The following is a 21,019-nucleotide window of genomic DNA, read 5'->3' on the forward strand; positions in this document are numbered from 1 at the left end:
GCGGGGCCGGCCGGCGAGCTTGTGTGGGTCCGACTCGATGCGCCGCGTTACGGGCGGGTTCTGGGGGGCTGCGGGCAGCCAGGCCGCGGGCACAGCCAGCCCTTCGCCGCGTCCCGGGGGCTGCAGAGTGTGGGGTGCCTGGCGGTCCCAGGGGCTGTACAGTGTGGGGGTACCCCAGGGTCGCAGGGGCTGTACAGCTTGGGGATACCCGGGGGTCCCAGGGTCTGTGCAAAGTTGGGGTATCCTGGGGTTGCAGGGGCTGCACAGAGCAGGGGTACCCGGGGGTCGCAGGGGCTGCACAGTGTGGGGGTACCCCAGGGATGCCCCCCGGCCACACGGCCCCGGCCCTCGTGCCCCGCACGAGTTGGGGAGCCGCGGCCGCGCGCTGCTGGCGGTAATTAAAGACCCCACCGGGGCTGTCAGCAAGAGGAGGGGGTCGCCAGCGCCGGCGGCTTGGCCACGGACCACGCGTGGGGAGTCGCTTCCCGTCCTCCCGCCGTGACCCCGCCGCCCCGACCGGTGTCACTGCACGGTGACATGGCGGCCGAGCTGGCTGCAGTGGGGCCGGGACTCGGACCCTGTCCCCGAGGTGGTGAATCTGCCCCGGGCTCTCCGGGGCTGCGGCCTGCAGCCCCGGGCAGCGCTGGGGGGCACAAGGACTGCAGCCACCCATGGCGGGGCACGGCCCTGCACCCCCGGCTCCCGGTGCTGCCACGGGCTCCCGGTGCCACTATGGGATCCCAGTGTCACTGTGGGATCCCAGTGCCGCTGTGGGATCCCAGTGCCACTGTGGGATCCCAGTGCTGTCATGGGGTCCCGGTGCCGCTGTGGGCTCCTGGTTCCACCATGGGCTCCCAGTGGTGCCGTGAGGTCCCGGTACCACCGTGGGGTCTCAATACCACCGTGGGGTCCTGGTGCCGCTGTGGGCTCCCGATACCACTGTGGGGTCCCAGTGCTGCCACGGGCTCCCAGTGCTGCTGTGGGGTCCTGGTACCACCTTGGACTCCCAGTACCACCGTGGGGCCCCGGTGCTGCTGTGGGCTCGCAATGCAGCCATGGGGTCCTGGTACCACCTTGGGTTCCCAACACCACTGTGGGGTCCCAGTGCTACCGTGGGGTCCCGGTACCACCGTGGGCTCCCAATACCACTGTGGGGTCCCAGTGCTGCCATGGGGTCCCGGTACCACCATGGGCTCCCAATACCACTGTGGGGTCCCAGTGCTACCGTGGGGTCCCGGTACCACCGTGGGCATCTCGAGGTGCCAAACGCTACCGGGGCCAGAGACGGGTCCGGTCCCCGACGGGCACCGGCCGGGCGAGGGTCGCCCCCAGCCCCCCGCATCCCCCTCCCCACCGCATCGCCCTGCCCGCGCCCGGCACCGCACCGGGGCTGCGCCCGACTCCGCCGCAACCGGTACCCCCGGGCCGCCCCTCCCGCTCGGGCGCGGCGCGGCGGGGCCCGCCCGGTTCCCCCCCCCTCGGGGCTCGGCGGGGCGGCGGGGCCGGGGCCGGGGCAGGACCCGGCGGGCGGCGAGCGGAAGGGGAGGAGGCCGGGGAGGAGCATCCAGGGCGGCCACCGCGGCAGCCGCTGAACTTTGCTCTTTCGCGGGAGGCGGGGAGAGAGCCCCGGGGCTCGGCGGAGCCGGTCCCGCCGCACCGGGACCCGCACCGGGCTGCGTGCGGCGGCGGCGGGGCCCGGAGGGGCGAGGGCGGGCCGGGCCGGCTCCTCCTCCTCCTCCTCCTCCTCCTCCTCCTCCTCCTCCTTCCCTGCCGGTGCCGCGGAGCGGAGGAGCCACCGGGGGCGGGCAGCTGCGGCCCCCGCATGCGGCCGAGCCCCGCGGCCGGAGCCGCTCCCGGAGCCGCCGAGCCCCGCGGGGGGATGCGCCCCGCCGCGCCCCGCTCCCGCCGCCGCAAAGTTTCCGCGGGGCCCCCCCGTTAACGGGGGGGGGGGAGGGTGGAACCTTGGGATTGAGGGGGCAGAAAACAAAAACAACAACCGGGAAAAAAAAAAAAAAAGAACCTAAAAATCCCCAGCGGGGCCGCCCCCCCCCCCGCAACTTGGCGAAGTGGTTGCGGGGTTGCGGCGGCCGCGCGGGGCTCCATGCGGGGCCGGCGCTGAGCCCCGCGGCCGCGCAGCCATGGCCATGGTGGCCGGCGGCTGGGCCGAGCCCGACGGCGGCGGCGGGGAGGAGGCGGCGTCCCCGGCGGGCGGCGGCAGCGACGCGGAGCACGGCGAGGAGGAGCGGGCCGGGGCGGCCGTGGACTGCGTGGTGTGCGGGGACAAGTCCAGCGGGAAGCACTACGGGGTCTTCACCTGCGAGGGCTGCAAGAGCTTCTTCAAGAGAAGCATCCGCAGGAACCTCAGCTACACCTGCAGGTAGGGGCTTGGGGGGGCGGGGGGGCAGAGCCCGCGGCCGGTTGCAGCTCGGGGGCGGGGGGGGCGGTCCCGGTGGCTCCGGTGCGGGTCCCCGGCGTGGCTCTGCAGTGGCCTCCGTGCAGCTCTGCGCTGGCCCTGGCGTGGCTGCACGCTGGCCCCGCTGCAGCGTGAACGCGGGCCCCGGTGCGGCTGCACGGGGGGTCCCTCCGGTCCAGCACGGGGGGTCCCCAAGTTCAGCACGGGGTCCCTCCATCCGGCACAGGGCTTCCCTGGTCCAGCACAGGGTCCCCTATTTCAGCATGCAGCCCCCGGTGCAGCACAGGGTCCCCCGGTCCAGCACGGGCCCGGCCCCCCCAGTCTGGTATAGGGTCCTCCCAGTCCAACATGGGGTCCCTCCAGTCCAGCACAGGACCCCCCAGTCCAGCATGGGGTCCGCTGGTCCAGCATAGGGCCCCCTAGTCTGGTACAGGACCCTCCAGTCCAACACAGGGTCCCCCAGTCCAGCACGCAGCCCCCCAGTGCAGCACAGGGTCCCTCCAGTCCAACACAGGGTCCCCCAGTCCAACACGGGGTCCCGCAGACCAGCATGCAGCCCCCCAGTCCAACATAGGGTCCCTCCAGTCCAACACGGGCTCCCCCAGTGCAGCACAGGGTCCCTCCAGTCCAACATGGGGCTCCCCCAGTCTAGCACGGGGTCCCCCCAGTCCAGTATGCAGCCCCCCGGTCCAGCACAGGACCTCCCAGTCCAGCACGGGGTCCCCCCGGTCCAGCACAGGGTCCCTCCGTGCCCCGCAGCCCCTCCGCCCGGCGCGTCCCCAGCCCCCGGCGGGGTGGGTGCCCTCGTCCCCCGGGCGCTGGGGCCCAGCCGGTGTCCGGGTCCTCGTCATCGCGCGGCTCAGCTCCGGCGCTGGGCGCCGTTCCGGGCTGGTGCCCGAAAACGCGCCGCAGCCGTCAGTCACTTGGGTCACGGCGGCGAGCGCCGTTGTGACCGGAGGTGCCTGGAGCCCGGCATGCCCGGGGAGAGGGGGCTGCAGCCCCCCGCTGACCCCCGCGCTCCGGCCAGCGCTGCCGTGGGTCCAGGCCCAGGATCCGACCCCTGCGAAGTTCGGAGCTGCGGATAACTCCGGAGTGTCTGCTGGCATCGGGCCGGCTGGCACGCGTCGGGGACCCCCGGCTCGGGGACCCCCGGCTCGGCGTGGGTGGGTGGGTGCGTACACGGGGGGTCTCGCTCGCGGGGCTGGATCCACGTGCGAGCGCGCGGCGAGGATGTCGCCCGCATCCCTGCCGCAGGCACCCCGCAGCCGGGCACCCCCCACCTCTGCACCCCGCTTTCCCCCCAGCCCGAGGGGCGCCGGGGGGGGCTGCGGGAAGGGAAGGGGCAGCGCTTCGCTCTGCTTCGGGCGGCCTAGATTCGCCCTCCCCCGTGCGCGGCGTCTCCTCTCCCGGCACCGGCGCTGCCGGGTCGCGGCTGACGTCAGCCGAGCCGCTCGTGGCCGTGGAGCCGCCGGCGTGGGGTGGGCTCGGCTCCCTGTGCCGGGTCCTGCAGCGTCCTCCCCGCGCGGACATCGTCCCCGGCCCTGCCTCAGTTTCCCCGTCCCATCAGCGGGATCTGAGCGGCAGCCGAGCGGCGGCTCGGGATTAATGGAGACGGGGAATACGTACGGATCGGGAGAAATTCCGGGTTCCTGGAACAAAGGGAAGGCCAAAGCCGGGCTCCCCAGGAGGGGGACGGGCGCTGCGTCCCCCGCGGGCGATGGAGGGGCGTCTCCGGGGCGTTGAGCACCCTGGATTTGATCCGGTGCGTGCAGGGGGTATCTGGGCAGCGGCGTGAGGTGTTTTGGGGGGTTTTTGCCCCGCTTTGTGCCGGGAAGTGATTCGGCGCGGTGGAAAAACCTTGGTTTGCCAAGTAGGGAGCAAGGGTTGGGGGGGTCTGGGAGCAATGCCCCCTCTCCCCCCCTCCCCGGCAGCCCTGGCCTCTGCTGCGTTCCAGGAGCCAAAGGCAGCATCGAGCCAAGATTGCTCTCATTTGAATATTAAAAGTGAGTTGGATTCAGTTTAGTTCTTGCACTAAATAATTACATGTTCTAATTACATAATTAGCACAGTACACGCCTTTTGTATTCTCACAGTTTCCCAGGTCGCGGCAGCCTCTCGGCTGGGAAACTTGTGACAAGCTACTGGGGTGGTGCTGGGCTCTGCTGGGGTGATGCTGGGCTCTGCTGGGCTCTGCTGGGGGGAACTGGGGTGATGCTGGGCTCTGCTGGGGGGAGCTGGGCTCTGCTGGGGGGAACTGGGCTCTGCTGGGCTCTGCTGGGGGAAACTGGGGTGATGCTGGGCTCTGCTGGGGGGAGCTGGGCTCAGCTGGGCTCTGCTGGGGGGAACTGGGCTCTGTTGGGCTCTGCTGGGGGGAGCTGGGCTGGTGCTGGGCTCTGCTGGGGGGAGCTGGGCTCTGCTGGGGGGAACTGGGGTGATGCTGGGCTCTGCTGGGGGGAGCTGGGGCGGTGCTGGGCTCTGCTGGGGGGAACTGGGGTGATGCTGGGCTCTGCTGGGGGGAGCTGGGCTCTGCTGGGGGGAACTGGGCTCTGCTGGGCTCTGCTGGGGGGAACTGAGGTGATGCTGGGCTCTGCTGGGGGGAGCTGGGCTGTTGCTGGGCTCTGCCGGTGCCCGAGGCCGCGGTGAGGGGCTGCGGGGCCGGGGGCTTGGCGGGCGGCCGATGAAGACGTCGCCTGACGTTTGGGTGAGCGATGGCTTCTCCGCCTGGAAGAACTTTTTTTTTTTTTATCGGCGAGGCGTTGGGAGCCGCAGCGGTGATGTTCGGGGCGAATTAATTCCGGTCGGAGCGCGGCGGGAATCCCTGCCCGCCGTGTCGGGATGCGGAGATCCGTGTCAGGATTCCCGGGCAGAGCCGAGCCGCTGCCGTCGGTGCCGATTTCTCGCCGTTTCGGTGACCACCCCGTCCCCCGCGTCGGCCGCGGTGGGATGCGAGCGCCCGGTGTCACCCGCGCCTTGCCGCGTCCCTCGGCCGCGCGAGGACCGGGAGCGCCGGTGCCCGGTGGGTAGCGGGGCTGGGGGGTCCGGGCGCTCGCGCTGCCACCGGGGAAGGGCCCCCGCCGCCCGTCCCAGCGCGTCGCTCCCCGCCAAGCCGCCGGAGCGCGGCGCTTGGCTTCGGCGGTGGCCGGTGCCCCGGCGCATGGCGCAGGGTCTGGACGCCTGTGCCGGGGGGTGGCTGTGAGGATGCTGGGGGGGCAAAACCGTCGCTCCGGCCAGCGCGGACCCCGTGCCGGGGCGGGGGGCACAGGCACCGCTGCTCCGGAGCCGGTGGGTTTTGCTTTGCCACGCTTGAGGGTCTGCTCGAGGCCAGACCGGAGCACGGAGGACCGATGCCACCGCCATGGGGGACCCTGGCAAGGGCTCGGCACCCAAGGGACCCACGGGCTCAGCGCCGCGGGCGCAGCCCCAGACCCGTGGGAAATGGCTGGAATTCCTCACACGGTTGCGGTGAGGCTGGGGGCTGCTCCATCGCTTCCCCCCCGCACGCTGGGACACGGGGTGTCGCTCCCCAGCCCTGCGTGTCCCCGAGGACGGGGGTCCGTCCTGCTCTCCTGCAGCCCTGGGCATCGCTGGGGACGCGAACTGGCAGGAAAATCCCGTCGGAAGTCGCTCGGTTTCCATAGCCCGCGTGGCACGGCCGCGGAGGGGGCATTGCCCGAGGGGGGTGGCGGAGCAGCTCGGTGGGGTGCAGGGACCCCCCGACAGCATCACCTCGCTCCCCGCCGCCGCCTCACCTGCCCGGTCCTGCCCGCAGGTCCAACCGCGACTGCCAGATCGACCAGCACCACCGCAACCAATGCCAGTACTGCCGCCTGAAGAAGTGCTTCCGCGTGGGCATGAGGAAGGAGGGTAAGGGGACGGTACCCGGGGGGGTCCCGGTGAACACAGAATCCCAGCATGGTGGGGGTTGGCAGGGCCCTCTGGGGTCCCCCAGCCCAGTCCCCTGCCCAGGCAGGGTCACCCAGAGCAGGCTGCACAGCACCGCGTCCAGGCGGGGCTGGAATATCTCCAGAGAAGGAGACTCCACAGCCTCCCTGGGCAGCCTGGGCCAGGGCTCCGGCACCCTCAGAGGGAAGAAGTTCTTCCTCGGGTTCAGCTGGAGCTTCCTCTGCTCCAGTTTGTGCCCGTTGCCCCTTGTCCTGTCGCTGGGCACCACTGAACAGAGTCTGGCCCCGTCCTCCTGACCCCCACCCTGCAGATATTTAGAGGCATTTCCAAGGTCCCCTCTCAGCCTTCTCTTCTCCAGGCTGAACAAGCCCAGCTCCCTCAGCCTCTCCTCCTAGCAGAGATGTTCCAGTCCCCTCCTCATCCTCATAGCCCTCCGCTGGACTCTATCCAGCAGCTCCTCATCTTTCTTGAACTGGGGAGCCCAGCACTGGACACAGTGCTGCAGATGAGGCCTCCCCAGGGCAGAGCAGAGGGGGAGGAGAACCTCCCTCGCCCTGCTGCCCACACTCCCCCTCATGCACCCCAGGATCCCATTGGCCTTCTTGGCACCCAGGGCACGCTGCTGGCTCAGGGTCACCCTGTCGTCCCCCAGCACTCCCAGTCCCTCTCCGCAGAGCTGCTCTCCAGCAGGGCCGCCCCAGCCTGTCCTGGTGCCTGGGGTTGTTCCTCCCCAGGGGCAGGACCCTGCCCTTGCCCTGGTTGAACCTCACCAGGTTCCTCTCTGCCCAACTCTCCAGCCTGTCCCTCATCCTGCTCACTGCAGCGTCTGGGGTTGGCAGCCCCAGGGGACCTGCACGGCTCCAGCCGTGCCGGGAGCCCTTCCCGGCCGAGCTCCACCGCGCCGGGGGCCCCGGGGCCGGCCCAGCTCCAGGCGTGTCACCTTATCAGCTCCAGGCTCCGGCTTTGCCAAACAAACACCACCTGCGCCGCGGCACCGAGGGCGACGCAGGGAGGGGGAACAACAAAAGAAAAATGGGGCAACTGGGGGGGGGGGGGATTGCTGCAAATGGGGATCCCGGAGAGGCAGGGGAGCACCCGGCTGCACCGGGAGCAGAGCAGGCACCGGGAGCACCGGGAGCCCTTGGCCATCACTGCAGCCACCCCACGCTGCGGCAGCGTGCCCTGGGTGCCAAGAAGGCCAATGGGATCCTGGGATGCATGAGGAGGAGTGTGGCCAGCAGGTCAGGGAGGTTCTCCTCCCCCTCTGCTCTGCCCTGGGGAGGCCCCATCTGCAGCGCTGTGTCCAGTGCTGGGCTCCCCAGTTCCAGAAAGATGAGGAGCTACTGGAGAGAGCCCAGCGCAGGGCTACGAGGATGAGGAGGGGACTGGAACATCTCTGCTACGAGGAAAGGCTGAGGGAGCTGGGCTTGTTCAGCCTGGAGAAGAGAAGGCTGCGAGGCGACCTAATATATGTTTATAAATATCTGCAGGGTGGGGGTCAGGAGGATGGGGCCAGACTCTGTTCAGTGGTGCCCAGCGACAGGACAAGGGGCACCGGGCACAAACTGGAGCAGAGGAAGCTCCAGCTGAACCCGAGGAAGAACTTCTTCCCTCTGAGGGTGATGGAGCCCTGGCCCAGGCTGCCCAGGGAGGCTGTGGAGTCTCCTTCTCAAGATATTCCAGCCCCCCTGGCCGCGGTGCTGTGCAGCTGCTCTGGGTGACCCTGCTTGGGCAGGGGGCTGGGCTGGGGGACCCCCAGAGGGCCCTGCCAGCCCCTGCCATGCTGGGATTCTGTGACTCCGAGGGGTTTAGCCCAAAACCTCGAGCGGGACGGGGCTGCTCGGCGGCAGGTGGCGTGGACGCCGGGAGCGAGGGGGGAAGGGTTCTGGGAGCAGGACAGTAATTCCCTGCTTTCCTGAGGAGTCAAGATGGCATCATTGCCACTTAGCATGATTTAGAGCTCTCATTGAAGTGGCTCATGAGCAGCCCATAAATTAATTACTAGGGGCTGAGCAAATAGTGGGCGCTAATGGGGGGGGGGGGGAGCTGAAAAATGGCTCTTCCTGAACACAATTAGGAGGGGGAGTGCCCCAGGGTTAACGACGCTTCCAAGATGGACGTTTTATTTGCAAATAAATGATTGCCGCCACGCGATGACCTTGGGTAGCGATCGTTCTGCTCCACTGGCGGGGGGCGGGGGGGAAGGGGCCGTGGTGCCGGCGGGGCACCGGGCCTGGCACGGCAGCCTGGGAGCTGCGGGCGCCTCGCGGGGTGCTGCGTGGGTGGGCGCAGCTCTCGCGGGGCAGCTCGCCAGCGGGCGCAGCCGGTGGCACGCGCGACCCGAAAGCTGCCCCGCTGTTCCCCGGGGGTGGCAGGGTCCGTCCCCGCTGGGGATGGCGGGCGGGCGGTGGGAGCGTCCCCGTCCTTCCCTGCGCGGCGTGGGGCTGGGGGATCCCTCTCGGGAGTGGGCTGGGGGATCCCCTCGGGACCGGGGTGCGGGACCCCCTTGGGAGCGGGACGGGGGATTCCTTTGGGAGTGGGGTGCGGGATCCCCTTGGGAGCGGGCTGGGGGATCCCCTCAGGAGTGGGACGGTGGATCCCCTTGGGAGCGGGATGGGGGAACCTCTTGGGAGCAGGGTGCAGGATCCCCTCAGGACCAGGGTGCGGGATCCCCTCGGGAGTGGGACAGGGGATCCCCTCGGGAGCGGGACGGGGGATCCCCCTCGGGAGCGGGACGGGGGATGCGGGAGCAGGCAGAAACCTCCTCTCCTCTCCCCCCCAGCCGTGCAGCGGGGCCGGATCCCCCCCACCCACTCCAGCACCAGCCCCAACCCCATGCCCAGCGGGGAATACTTCAACGGGCAGCCGGTGTCGGAGCTCATCTCGCAGCTGCTGCGCGCTGAGCCCTACCCGGCCGCCCGCTACGGCTCCCAGTACGCCCAGCAGGGCAGCGTGATGGGCATCGACAACATCTGCGAGCTGGCCGCCCGCCTCCTCTTCAGCACGGTGGAGTGGGCCCGCAACATCCCCTTCTTCCCCGAGCTGCCCGTCTCCGACCAGGTGGCCCTGCTGCGGCTCAGCTGGAGCGAGCTCTTCGTCCTCAACGCCGCGCAGTCGGCGCTGCCGCTGCACATGGCCCCGCTGCTGGCGGCCGCCGGCTTCCACGCCTCGCCCATGTCGGCCGACCGCGTCGTCTCCTTCATGGACCAGATCCGCGTCTTCCAGGACCAGGTGGAGAAGCTCAACCGGCTCCAGGTGGACTCGGCCGAGTACAGCTGCCTGAAGGCCATCGCGCTCTTCACGCCGGGTGGGTTGGTGCCGCGGCCGGGCTCTGGTCCCACCGCCGCCCCGCGGAGCCTCTGCCCCCCGTTTTCCTCGGGGTTCGGGGTCCGGCGTGGCTCTCGGGGGGGTGGCAGAGGGTCCTCGTGCCCTGGCATTGCTCCCCCACGGTTTGCCCATCCTGGCTTGTCCATTTGGGCACGGGGCTGAGCTCCCCGGGGGGAGCGGGAGCACCAATACCCCCGGGCACCGGGGGGGTCATGGGGACCCCTGTCCCTGGGTCCGCCCGTCCTCGTCTCGTGCCGCAGAGGGGCCGGCTCCTTCCCGGCAGGGACGAGCCCGCAGCAGCCCGGTCTCGCACCGCGCTGCGGCCGGCAGCATCCCCTCCCCCGGCAGCGGGGCAGGAGCAGAGGGGCTGGGGGGCTCGCTGGGTGCACCGTGGGGGGGGGGGCTGCTCTCCCGACTGACCCCCCTCTCCATCCCGTCCCTCTCGCAGACGCCTGCGGCCTCTCGGACCCGGCGCACGTGGAGAGCTTGCAGGAGAAGGCGCAGGTGGCCCTCACGGAGTACGTCCGCTCGCAGTACCCGTCGCAGCCCCAGCGCTTCGGGCGGCTGCTGCTGCGGCTGCCGGCGCTGCGGGCCGTGCCGGCCGCCCTCATCTCCCAGCTCTTCTTCATGAGGCTGGTGGGGAAGACCCCCATCGAAACGCTCATCAGGGACATGCTGCTGTCCGGGAGCACCTTCAACTGGCCCTACGGCACGGGGCAGTAGGGGACAGAGCCTCTCCCCCCACCCCAGGGACACCCTGCGGACCCCCCAGCAGCCGGACCCCCCAGCAGCCGGACCCCCAGCAGCCGGACCCAGATTCCTCCCAGCCATCCCTGGGGAGCCCGAACTGCACCAGCCCCCCGCCCCGCAGCTCGCCCGTCCGCCGCAGCTTCCGCCCCCCCCAAAAGCAGCGGGGGCCGCAGCGTTGTCCTCCTGAACGCCGAGGTCCTGGCCGCGCCGCCGCTGCCGGACTCTTCCGTACCCCCGGGAAGCAGCGGTGCCTGGTCCCCCCCCGGACCCCGGAGCATCCCCGGGGCTGGACCCTCGCTCGGTCGTGGGGTCGGAGCCCGGGGAGGGGGCACCCCCGTCCTCTGACTGCCCCTCCGGATCTGAACGTCAGAGGGCAGGAGGCTCGGACAGGAGGTGATGGCGGGGGGGGGACACCAGCCAGGCTGGCAATGTGGGAGACCCCCGGCTGCGCAGAGCCGTCTGCTGCGGGGTCCGGCTGTGGGACCCCCTGCCTCTGCCCCCCCAGGCCTGGCCAGTGTGGAGAAAGGGTCGTGTTAAAGCCCCTTCGTGCCCACCCGGGCCGTATCCAGCCTGGAGGACTGAAGCACTGAGCCCCCCCTTATTGGGGACGGGGTCCTGGCCCCCTCCCTGCATTTCCCACTGAAGCAGCTCCACCGTCGGGGCTCGGGGGGGTGCAGGGGAGGGGATAGGGTGCAGGGGAGGGGATGGGGTGCAGAGGAGGGGATGGGGGTCCCAGCCCCCTCCCTGCACTTCCCACTCAAGCATCTCCGCTGTCGGGGCTCGGGGGGGGGGGGGGTGTACAGGGGAGGGGATGGGGGGGTACCCACGCCGTTTTTGGGTGCTGCGCAGCACCCAGCCCTTCTCCCCCAGGCTCCTTCCCCGCTGCCTCGCTCGGTGCTTTGCCCCCTCCCCAGCACCCACCCCCCATCCCCACACTGAGGGGGGGGAACTGGGTGCCAGCGTTCCCCCCCCCCCCCCCACGCGCGCAATGTTCCGGTGCCTCGTTAATTTTATTTTTTTTTTTTTGAAGCCAGGTTTGGGGGAGATGGGAGACATTTGGGGGGGGAGGACTAAAATCGGGGGGGCAAGGGGTGATGCTGCCGGGGAGGGGGGTCCTTGTCCCCAGGGCTGAGCCATGCTGGATGGAGGGACATGGGGGGGGGGGGCAGAGCCACCTTGGTGGGATATGGGGGGACGCCCCGTGGCCTCCGATCCCACGCCGGCGTTCCCCTCCCCCCCCCCCAGTTCTGCTTCTCAGGGGTATCCACCGTGCAAACAGCCGGAGGCAGGATTAAACCGGGGGGGGGGGGGAATTTGTCATTTAGATTGATTCACTGAAAAATATAATCCTTGTTCGACGATACTAATTAACGGGAGTCAATAAACGATGTTTGTTACGAGGCTGGGGAGCCGCTGCGAGTCGGGCGAGGGGCTGAGCCTGAAGGCTGCTGAAGCCCACCCCGGGGTGATGGGGATGAAGTAAGGTGGGAGATATGGTCCCCCCCCCGAGTAAACCCGCTATAAGACACCTAAAAATTGGTTTTGGAAATCCCGGGGAGCTCCCGGGTGCTGTTTCTCCCTTGGGAATTTGGGAATTCATCCCACTGGGGAAGCCCCCAGCTCCGCAGCATGAGAGGTTTGCCCCGGGTCTTTGGGGGGGGGGCAAGGTGGGGGATTTGGGGGTTCCCCGCCAAGATGAGGGGTTTGGGGCTCCCCCCCCCCAAGGTGGGATTTTGGGGTTCCTCCCAGTTTAACAGGGTGGGATGCTGGTGCGTCTGGGCAGCGTCAGTGCCCATCCCATGGCTGAACCAGGATTGGGGGGGGGGGGATGCGGGGGGGGGGGGGTCCGGGCAGTGCGGGGATTGCTGCAGCCTGGGGGGGGGGGGGCTGCAGACGCTCCCCCCCGCCCCCCCCCCCCCCAGCACACGCTGGGGTGGGGGTGCAGGATCCCAGGGATCCCTGCAGCACCGGAGCGATGCTGGCTCTGCGGGGACCGGAAAGCACCGCAGCCGTGTGGGTGGGGGGCCAACCCCCCCAACCCCGGCACCGATTTAAAATCAATAGATACAGTTTATTTATTAAAAAAAAAAAAATACACAGTTTCAGCCAGTTCCTTAGAAAATCTCCCCCCCTGCCCAGCGCTGCTCCCCCAAGGCAGCCCCAGCCCGGGGCGGGTAGGGATGGGGGGCTGTGTGTCCTCCCCCCCCCCAAGCCGAGGGGGTCTCTGCCCCACCCAGCCCGGGTGGCACGTCCCTGTGTCACGCTTTGGTGCCCAGACCCCAACGCCGGCAGGGGCAGCCGGGGGCTGCAGACCCCTCCCCAGACATATTTACAGCAGCGGGAGGGGACCCGCAGCCCCCCCGCGTGCAGGAGGGGAAGGCATGGGGTGGGGGGGGCACGCATGGCGGGGGGGGGGGCTCGCTCCGGCAGCCGCCTCCAGCCCCGCACCTTGGCACCGACACCGTGGGTGGCTTCGAATCTTGGGTTTGCGTTTGGTTTTTTTTTTTTGAATGCAAAGGTACAAAATGCACCAAAGTCTTTGGAGGGGCTGGGGGGGGAGTGGGGAGCCCCTCGCACCCGTCCTGCCATGGGGGGGGGGGGGGGCACAGGCTACCCCCGCACCTTGTCGTAGTCGCTCACCATCCTCTTGATGTGGAAGAGTTTGTTGCGCAGGGTTTTGGTCTCCAGCTTCTTCGCCTGGTAGTCGGGGCTCTGCAGGGCAGCAGGGGAGGGGGCTCAGCTGCCTGGGCCGTGGGGAGGGGGCTGCAGGCGGGGACGGGGGGGCACGGCTTCCACCCCCCCCACCCCCCCCAAGCTGCATCGCCCCAGCCCAGCCCCGCTGCAGCTGGAAGGCTGAGCCCGGCCGCGCTCGGCACGCTCACCCGCTTCAGGTCCTTCAGCCGGTTGTACTCCTCGGCGAGGTCCTGCCAAGCGGGGAGGGCACGGGGGGGGGTCACAGCCGGAGGGCACCGCGGCCGGGGGGCCACGAGGGAGGGGGCCCCGCGGGGACGGGCAGTGACCTGCACCCCGCAGCGTCCCTGGTGCCCCATGGCATCCCCGACGCCCGACAGCAGCCCAGATGCCCCGCAGCATCCAACCCCGGTGCCCCACAGCGTCCCTGATGCCCCCCCAGTATCCATCCCTGATTCCCTGCAGCACCCCTGGTGCCCTGCAGCATCCCACCCTGATGCCCCCCAGCATCCCACCCTGATGCCCCCCACCATCCCAGACGCCCCACAGCATCCCTGATGCCCCACAGCATGCAACCCTGATGCCCCACAGCATCCCCAATGCCCCACAGCATCCATCCCTGATGCCCCCCAGCATCCATCCCAGATGCCCCACAGTATCCAACCCTGATTGCCTGCAGTGTCCCTGATGCCCCCCACCATCCCCGACGCCCCCCAGTGCCCCAGCGTCCCCCCCGGCCCCCGCGGAGCCCTGACCTGGTACTGGGGGCTGTCCTCGGGGACGCTGTCGAGCTGCCTGCTGAGCTGGTTGAGGCGGTCGTTGACGCCGTCCATCTCGGCGCAGAGCAGCTTGTAGCGCTTCAGGTCCAGGTCGAACTCCTGCTTGTACTTCTGGCGGGCGCCGTCCGAGGCGACGGGGGGGTAGAGGCTGGGGGAGAGGGGCCGGGTCAGGCCCCCGAGGGGGGCTCTGGGTGCGAGGGGCTCCCCGGGGTCCCCCCTCACCTGGCCCACCGGTCCTGGTCCCGCTCGTCGCCGGACTCCACGGCCGTGGTGTAGTCGGTCTCGTACTGCGACTCGTCCAGCTCGGGGTTGCGCCGGCGCCGGCGCCCGCGGCGGGCGGGGGGCTTGGTGGGCTTCTCCTCCGCCGGGCCGGGGCCGGGCGCCTGGTCGGGCTGGTCACTGCGAGGGACACGGGGACATCGGCTCGGCACAGGGGGATGGGAGTTCCGGGACACACACACCCCAGCCCCAGCCACTCACCCCTGGCTGCTGTAGGTGCCGGGGGGGCAGTACCCGTTCTGGGGGGGGTAGCTGTAGGAGGGGGGGCTGTAGGGCGGCGCGGTGATGGGGCTCGTGGGCTTCTCCGAGTAGGCGAGCGTGGCCGTCTCGTCCTGCACGCTGGCCCCGTCTGCCACGTTCTTCACCTGGAGCGGGGAGAGGGGCTCAGCCAGGTGCCGGGACCGTGGGGACACTGGCACAGCTGCGGTGGGACACCCCGCACGGCTGTGGGGACTGCGGGGGGGCAGGGATGGGGGGACTCTCCCACGGGCGGGTAGAGCAGCGCTGGGGGTGGGGGGCTGCAGGACATGCCTGGAGAAGGGCGCACGGACCCCAGCACCACAGGGGACGATGCCACCCTGCACGGAGCCACCACGGGGGGTGGGAGGGGTCCCATCGGGGGACACACAGCTCGGGGGGGGGTGCTGGCACCCCGCTCTGCACCCCCAGGGTGCCAACCCCCAGGCTTCGCCGGGGGCTGCGTGCTCGCCCCGTCCAGCATCACCGCCCCGGCCCCTCGCCGCTGCCCCGGCACGGCCCGGGCTCCTCCAGGAGGACGCAGGGCCGGAGGGACAGACGTACGTCCGTCCGTCCGTCCCTGCCCCCCCTTCCTTCCTGGCCTTTGTGGGCTGTTTGTGCCGGACGCCGGTCCCCGCCGGGACAGTGGCCCTGGGGACGCCAGCTACGAGCTCCAGCTGGCGAAGCCGCTTCCTCCGGCACTTTCCCCCAGGCTAACGAAGATCTGGTTCATTAGAGGCCGCTCCCAGCCCCGCTCCGTCCGACGGGGCCACCAGGTGAGACGGCCACCGGCGTGGGGACAGCCACGTCCCGGGGACGGAGCCCGCGGCGCCCGGCGGCTTGCCCCCGCTCGAAGCTCACCCGGTTATCGCGGTCCCAGCCGCGGACGGGGACCGAGACGTCCCGGGGGGGTTTCACACCCCGGCACCCCCCCACCACGGCATCCCCACCCAGCGGGGACGCGTCGCCCGTGGGTGACCCCCCCAGCTGGGACAGTGGCACCCAGCGGAGCGGGGACCCCCCGGGGCCGGCGAGGGGGAGCCCGGGGTCCTGCCCCCCAGCCGGCCCCGCTCCCCGCGGGCCAGGAAATGCTTTGCGAGGGAGGGACGAGGAATAAAAAAAACCAAATCCGCCAGAACAAAGGTTCCTGCGAAAGGGAAAATAAACACGGGGGCTACAGGCGGCGCGGGGCGCGGGGACGCGGGCGCAGGGCAGCGCTCGGCGGCCCGGGGGTCGCGCCCGGCGCGGGGGTCGCACGGCGGGGAGAGACCAACGCGACCGATGCCTGCACCCCGGGCTGGGGGGAGCCCAGCGCCTGAGCCCCCCGGTCTCGCAGGGATGGGGACGAGGGTGACGAGGGTGACGAGGGTGGGCTGGGGGTGGTGACCCCGACCCTGCCCTGGGACGAGGGTGGGCTGGGGATGGGGACCCCGTCTCCGCTCTGGGATGAGGTGGGCTGGGGATGGTGACCCAACCCTGCTCCGGGACGAGGGTGGGCTGGGGATGGTGACCCCGTCCCCACTCCAGGGCGCGGGTGGATTTCAAAGGCTCCTTCCCCGTGGGATCCCGCAGAATTCCCACACCCTCCCCAGGCGCCGGCTGCGGGAGCTGCAGAGCGAGGATGGGACAGGGCATGTCCCGGCACGCAGCGGGGCCGGGCTGGGACCGGCGTCTCCCCGGGGGCTGAGCCGCAGCAGGGGCTCCTGGCACCCCCCACCCAGGGGCCCCGGGCTCATCTGAAGCCCGATGGGCGCCGGTTCGGCTGCGGCGAAGCTCCCGGCAGTGACGCGGCCCCGCGCAGCCCCGTTAATCATTGCCAAGACCGAAACCGCAGCGTGGCCGGGCAGCGTGGCCGCGTCCCCGAGCGCGGGGCGAGCAACAGGGACAGCACGCTCCTGGCCCCCGGCCCGGCTGATCCCACCCTGTTTTGGCTCTCTGGGAGTCCGAGACCGGCTCGCCCAGCCCGGCACCCTGCGCAAAGCCTCGCCGTGCTGGGGAGCGGGGAAAAAACGGGGCGAGAGGGAGGGACACGGCGAGCGCTGGGCACGGCGTCACACCGGCAGCGATAACGCCGCGCCCCGGGAGCTGCCAACACGCCACGACCCGGTGGAAAGAGGGTCCTGGTGCAAAGCCCCGGCCAGGCTGGGAGCAGCCCCGGGGTCCCCACGCAGCCCCGGGGTCCCCACGCAGCCCCGGCGCTCGCCCCAGCGTGTCCCGACCCAGCGCTGCCTCAGGCACGCTCAGCCCCGGGCAGGGAGCGAGGATGCTCTGGGGGGGGAGGCAGGGGAAGACCCCCCCCCGTCCCAGCCCCGGGTAACCCCATGGCACCCCCAGCCTGGACTCACCCACTCCTCCACGTTGGGACCCTCCTGGACCACGGGCACCTTGTCCCAGTAGATGTTCGGCTTCCCGTACCTCCAGATCTTGTCCCGCGTCTTGTGAGCGAAGAAGCAGATGAGGCAGAGCAGGATGACGATGAGGAACCCGCAGACGATGGCCACGGCCTGGAGGGGTGGAGGAAGGGGGGGGCGTTTCTCAGCGTGGGGGTCCCACAGGGCTGTGAAGAGGCTGTCCTGGGGGTCTGGGTACCTCGGGGCTGAGTGGGAATTGCTCCCCTCGTCCCCAAACCCTCCCGGTGCTGGACCCCCCACCGTGGCATGGAAAGAGGGGCAGATCCCCCCATGCCCCAGCACCCCCCATCAGGGGTTCGAGAGCTTTCGGGGCCAGCTCCAGCAGCAGGGTGGGGTGTTGACTGTCCCATGGGTGGGGGCTCGGGGAGCAGCGGGGAGTTGGCACCCTCCGGCACCTCCGTGCAGCACCCCGACCCCGGGGCCAGCTCCGGCACCGCGCCGGGGGGTCCCTGCCCCGATGGCTCCCCACCAGCTTGTCCCCATCGCGGCCGGGCGAGGACGGATGAGGCCAGGGTGCTGGGCTCGCCCCGGCTCAGGGCGCAGGAATGCGGCACGGCCAGCCCAGCCGGATGGGAACCGGCAGCACCGGTCCCAGCCCGTGTGCCACGCAGGATCCCCACCGGCCCCGGCCGAAATCGGGGCTGACGGGCTTCGTTTTGGAGACTCTCGCCACCCCAGTGACCCAAACAGAGCCGGCAGCATCGCGGGTCCCACCTGGCACCCACCTGGCACCCCGACCCCGCACCCAAGCCAGCCGGCGCAGCCCGTCCCTGCCCCAACCTTGCTCAAACACTTTTACGACCGGCGAAGACCAAAGTACCAGAAACCGGGTCCGCAGCGGGACGGCGGCCCGACCCCTCCCCGAAACTCCCCGCCGCGGGCAGCTGGCTCGCCCCGGTTCCTCCTGCAGCCCCGGCACCGATCCAGCGCCAGCAGCCGCCCCCGCCCTCCGCACCCGTGCGACAGCACCCGGGACCAGTGCTGGGCTCCCCAGTTCCAGAAAGATGAGGAGCTACTGGAGAGAGCCCAGCGCAGGGCTGCGAGGATGAGGAGGGGAATGGAGCATCTCTGCTACGAGGAGAGGCTGAGGGAGCTGGGCTTGTTCAGCCTGGAGAAGAGAAGGCTGAGAGGGGACCTTAGAAATGCCTCTAAATATCTGCAGGGTGGGGGTCAGGAGGACGGGGCCAGACTCTGTTCAGTGGTGCCCAGTGACAGGACAAGGGGCAACGGGCACAAACTGGAGCAGAGGAAGCTCCAGCTGAACCCGAGGAAGAACTTCTTCCCTCTGAGGGTGCCGGAGCCCTGGCCCAGGCTGCCCAGGGAGGCTGTGGAGTCTCCTTCTCTGGAGATATTCCAGCCCCGCCTGGCCGCGGTGCTGTGCAGCTGCTCTGGGTGACCCTGCTTGGGCAGGGGGCTGGGCTGGGGGATCCACAGAGGGCCCTGCCAACCCCCACCATTCTGTGACTCTGTGACCACCGGAGAGGTTGGAGATGGAGGGGAGCAGCCCAGCTGATGGGGACCCCCCATCCCAGGGGCAGGACCGTGGTCACCAGTGCTCTCCCTCCCACACCGCCCTCGCTCAGCCTGGCGTTTGACGCGGAGCAAGGGGTCTGCTGGGCTCCGAGAGGGGGGGTCTCACCTCCTGGGGGTCCACGGTGCAGTAGTGGTAGAGGTACTGGTTGAGGTAGGTGCTGCCGCTGTAGATCTGGCTGCACATGGTCAGCAAGGGGTTGTAGTAGTAGCTGCTGGTCATCTGCGCCTGGGGGTTGACCCCCACGACGTAGATGATGGAGGCGATGAGCATGACGAAGGCCAGCACGGCGCAGACCACGATGACCACCAGGTAGAAGCGGCGGGAGCGGGAGCCGCTGGATTTGGTGACGCTGGCGATGAAGAGCCCCAGCTGGGCCAGGAAGCAGAGCACGGCCATGGCCATCATGAAGCCGTTGGCCGCCCGCGGGTTGGTCACCCCGCCGTAGTACCCCCCGTAGCCGTAGCCGTAGTTCACGCCGCTGCCGTAGTAGCCGGAGCCGTAGAAGCCCCCCAGCCCGCTGCCATAAGCCCCCCCGTAGCCGTAGCCGTACTCCCAGGCCAGGGTGGAGGCGACGCAGGCGAAGATGGCGACGCAGAGGAGGATGACGATGGCCTCCAGGACCCTCACCACGCCGGGCGGCGAGGTCCACTTGTAGAAGTGCTGCGGCACGTCCTCGACGTAGTAGGAGCCCGGCGGGGGGGAGCGGGCGCCGTAGTCGTAGCCGTAATCGCCCGTGGGGGACCCGTAGCCCGTGGGGGGGCCATCGTAGGACTTCTTGCTGAACATGGCGGGGTCCGGCGCAGGCGGGCGGCGATGGGAGAGCCTGGCGGGGAGACGGACGGGGCCGTGAGGCCGGCGCTGCGCCAGGAGGTGCCGGCACCAGCGCGGTGCGAGGCGGCACTGCCGGGTTTCTACCTCACCGCGCGCCCGGCGAGGACTTTGGTCCCGCGTCACCCGCCCCACGGCACCGTCAACAACCTGCCCGTGCCCAGCGCCACGCCACGGCTGCTCGCGGGGAAACTGAGGCACAGGGAGGAGTGACTCACCCAGCATCTCCCAGCACGAGCTGCCGGGTCGCACCCCAGCCCTGCCCCGCGCGCCGGACCCTGCCGCACCGCGCCGAGCCCCCCCGGCCGCCGCCTGAATGCATTGGATTGCTTAAATTCTAATTAAAACAGAAAAGCTCTTACCCAAGGCCAGCGCTGACCCCGAGGGCTCCTCCGTAAGCAGATCCGGCTGGATTAAAAAACCCCAATAATAATAATAATAATAATAATAATAATAATAATAATAATAATAATAATAATAATAATAATAATGCGGGGCACATTAGCAGCCCCCCAGAGATGAGTGGCACATAGGTTTTCAAAAATCTGGGTTTTTTTCCAAATCAATATAGAGATCCCCAAACCCAGGGACCCCCCCCAGGCCCGGAGACCCCCCCCGACGGGAAGACCCCCCGACCCGCAGCAGGAAGCAGCACGGGGGAAACCTGAACCCTCCCGGGAAACCCAACCCGGCCGCCTGCTCCCGCAGCGCAGGATCGGGCCCCTGGGGTGGGGAGGTGGGGGGGGGGGGGGGTCGGCACCCCTTGAGCTGCAGCAAGGGTGGGCACCGGGAGTCTGGGGTGCAGCTGCAGGCCCAGAAGCGTCCCCGGGGGTCCAGGGCAGCACCTTCCTGGCGTGCACGAGCCAAAACCCCCCCACTCCAGGGGGTCCCGACCCCCCCCCCGTCCGTAAATCCCCAAACCCCCCGAACCCAGGCGGATGAACCCCCGCAGCCATGGTCTGACGCCCCCCCACCCCAGCGGGGACCCCCGCCCGAGCGGCCGCCGGGGCACGGCCAAGCGGCGGGGACCCCTCCCCGAGGGGGGCTGGGGGGGGTCTCTGGCTCCCGGAGCCGTAACCGGGGCGTAGCGACCCGGGACACCCCGGTGCCGGCGGGGAGGACACGGGACTGGGGGGAGTCCGGGGGTCCCTTCCCTGCTCCGGGGGCACCCGGCGGGCAGAGAGACCCCCGGCCCCCCTCCCCCGGGACGAGCCGCTGCCTCTCGCCTTCCACCTGCCGGGGCTGCGGCTCCGGGACCCCTGCGACCCCCGGGGCCGGTGGGGACCCCAGTCCCGGTGGGGACCCCCCGGTGCCGGTACCAGTGAGGACCCCGGTGCCGGCGGGGATCCCGGTGGGGACCCCCGGTGCCGGTGCTGTTGGGGTCTCCGGTGAGGACCCCAGTCCCGGTGGGCACTCCCGGTGCCGGTAGCAGCGGGGACCCCGGTTCCGGCGGGGACCCCAGATGCCGGTGGGGATCCCGGTGGGGACCCCAGTCCCGGTGCGGACCCCCGGTGCGGGTACCCGCTGCCGGCGGGGACCCCCGCTGCGCGCAGGTGCGGCGGGGAAGGACGGACCCCACCGTGTGCGGCGGGGAAAGGGGGACCCCCGGTGCGCCCCCCGGTCCCGACAGCTCCCTGAGCCCCCCGGTGCCGGTCCCGGGGGGGGGTCCCGGAGCCACTCACCTGCCCGCGCCTCCGCCGCTTTGTTCACCTTAAAATGGCAGCCGGGAGCGGCGGCCGCGCTGCGGGAGACGGCCCCGGCCCGGCCCCGGGTTCCGCCTCCGGGGAGGGCTGCGATGGGGGGGGGCCGGGGGCCGCCCCCGCGCCCGCCGCCGGCTCCGTCCCGGCGCCTCCGGGAGGGGGGGGTC

At 70.3% G+C, this 21,019-nt stretch overlaps 2 protein-coding genes across 2 annotated transcripts; one reads left to right on the forward strand and one right to left on the reverse strand.

Moving 5' to 3' along the window:
- The first annotated feature begins 2,039 nt into the window (after positions 1-2,039).
- On the forward strand, positions 2,040-11,793 carry NR2F6 (nuclear receptor subfamily 2 group F member 6). Its single transcript, XM_075444356.1, has 4 exons — positions 2,040-2,377; positions 6,183-6,277; positions 9,099-9,623; positions 10,092-11,793. The coding sequence occupies exons 1-4, from the start codon at positions 2,139-2,141 to the stop codon at positions 10,364-10,366; spliced, it is 1,134 nt and encodes a 377-aa protein (XP_075300471.1). The 5' UTR covers positions 2,040-2,138; the 3' UTR covers positions 10,367-11,793.
- Positions 11,794-12,468: 675 nt separating this feature from the next.
- Positions 12,469-20,915, reverse strand: OCLN (occludin). The gene is made up of 9 exons (XM_075444083.1): positions 20,835-20,915; positions 19,515-19,560; positions 18,430-19,147; positions 16,725-16,883; positions 14,344-14,507; positions 14,086-14,262; positions 13,840-14,011; positions 13,276-13,317; positions 12,469-13,105 (listed from the first exon to the last, which is right to left on the reverse strand). The coding sequence occupies exons 3-9, from the start codon at positions 19,108-19,110 to the stop codon at positions 13,004-13,006; spliced, it is 1,497 nt and encodes a 498-aa protein (XP_075300198.1). The 5' UTR covers positions 19,111-19,147; positions 19,515-19,560; positions 20,835-20,915; the 3' UTR covers positions 12,469-13,003.
- Between the last annotated feature and the right edge of the window lie 104 nt (positions 20,916-21,019).

The sequence above is a fragment of the Opisthocomus hoazin genome, chromosome 27 (assembly GCF_030867145.1).
Source record: "Opisthocomus hoazin isolate bOpiHoa1 chromosome 27, bOpiHoa1.hap1, whole genome shotgun sequence".
Classification (NCBI taxonomy): Eukaryota; Metazoa; Chordata; class Aves; order Opisthocomiformes; family Opisthocomidae; genus Opisthocomus; species Opisthocomus hoazin.

What these genes read in the sequence shown, in the direction of transcription:
- NR2F6 (XM_075444356.1), top strand. Translation starts at nt 2,139, where the DNA reads ATGGCCATGGTGGCCGGCGGCTGGGCCGAGCCCGACGGCGGCGGCGGG. An exon ending in CGTGGGCATGAGGAAGGAGG is followed by an intron (nt 6,278 to 9,098) that starts GTAAGGGGACGG and finishes TCTCCCCCCCAG; the next exon opens with CCGTGCAGCGGGGCCGGATC. An exon ending in CATCGCGCTCTTCACGCCGG is followed by an intron (nt 9,624 to 10,091) that starts GTGGGTTGGTGC and finishes TCCCTCTCGCAG; the next exon opens with ACGCCTGCGGCCTCTCGGAC.
- OCLN (XM_075444083.1), bottom strand. Translation starts at nt 19,110, where the DNA reads ATGTTCAGCAAGAAGTCCTACGATGGCCCCCCCACGGGCTACGGGTCC. An exon ending in GGCACCTACAGCAGCCAGGG is followed by an intron (nt 14,263 to 14,343) that starts GTGAGTGGCTGG and finishes TGTCCCTCGCAG; the next exon opens with TGACCAGCCCGACCAGGCGC. An exon ending in AGGACAGCCCCCAGTACCAG is followed by an intron (nt 13,318 to 13,839) that starts GTCAGGGCTCCG and finishes CCCGCTTGGCAG; the next exon opens with GACCTCGCCGAGGAGTACAA.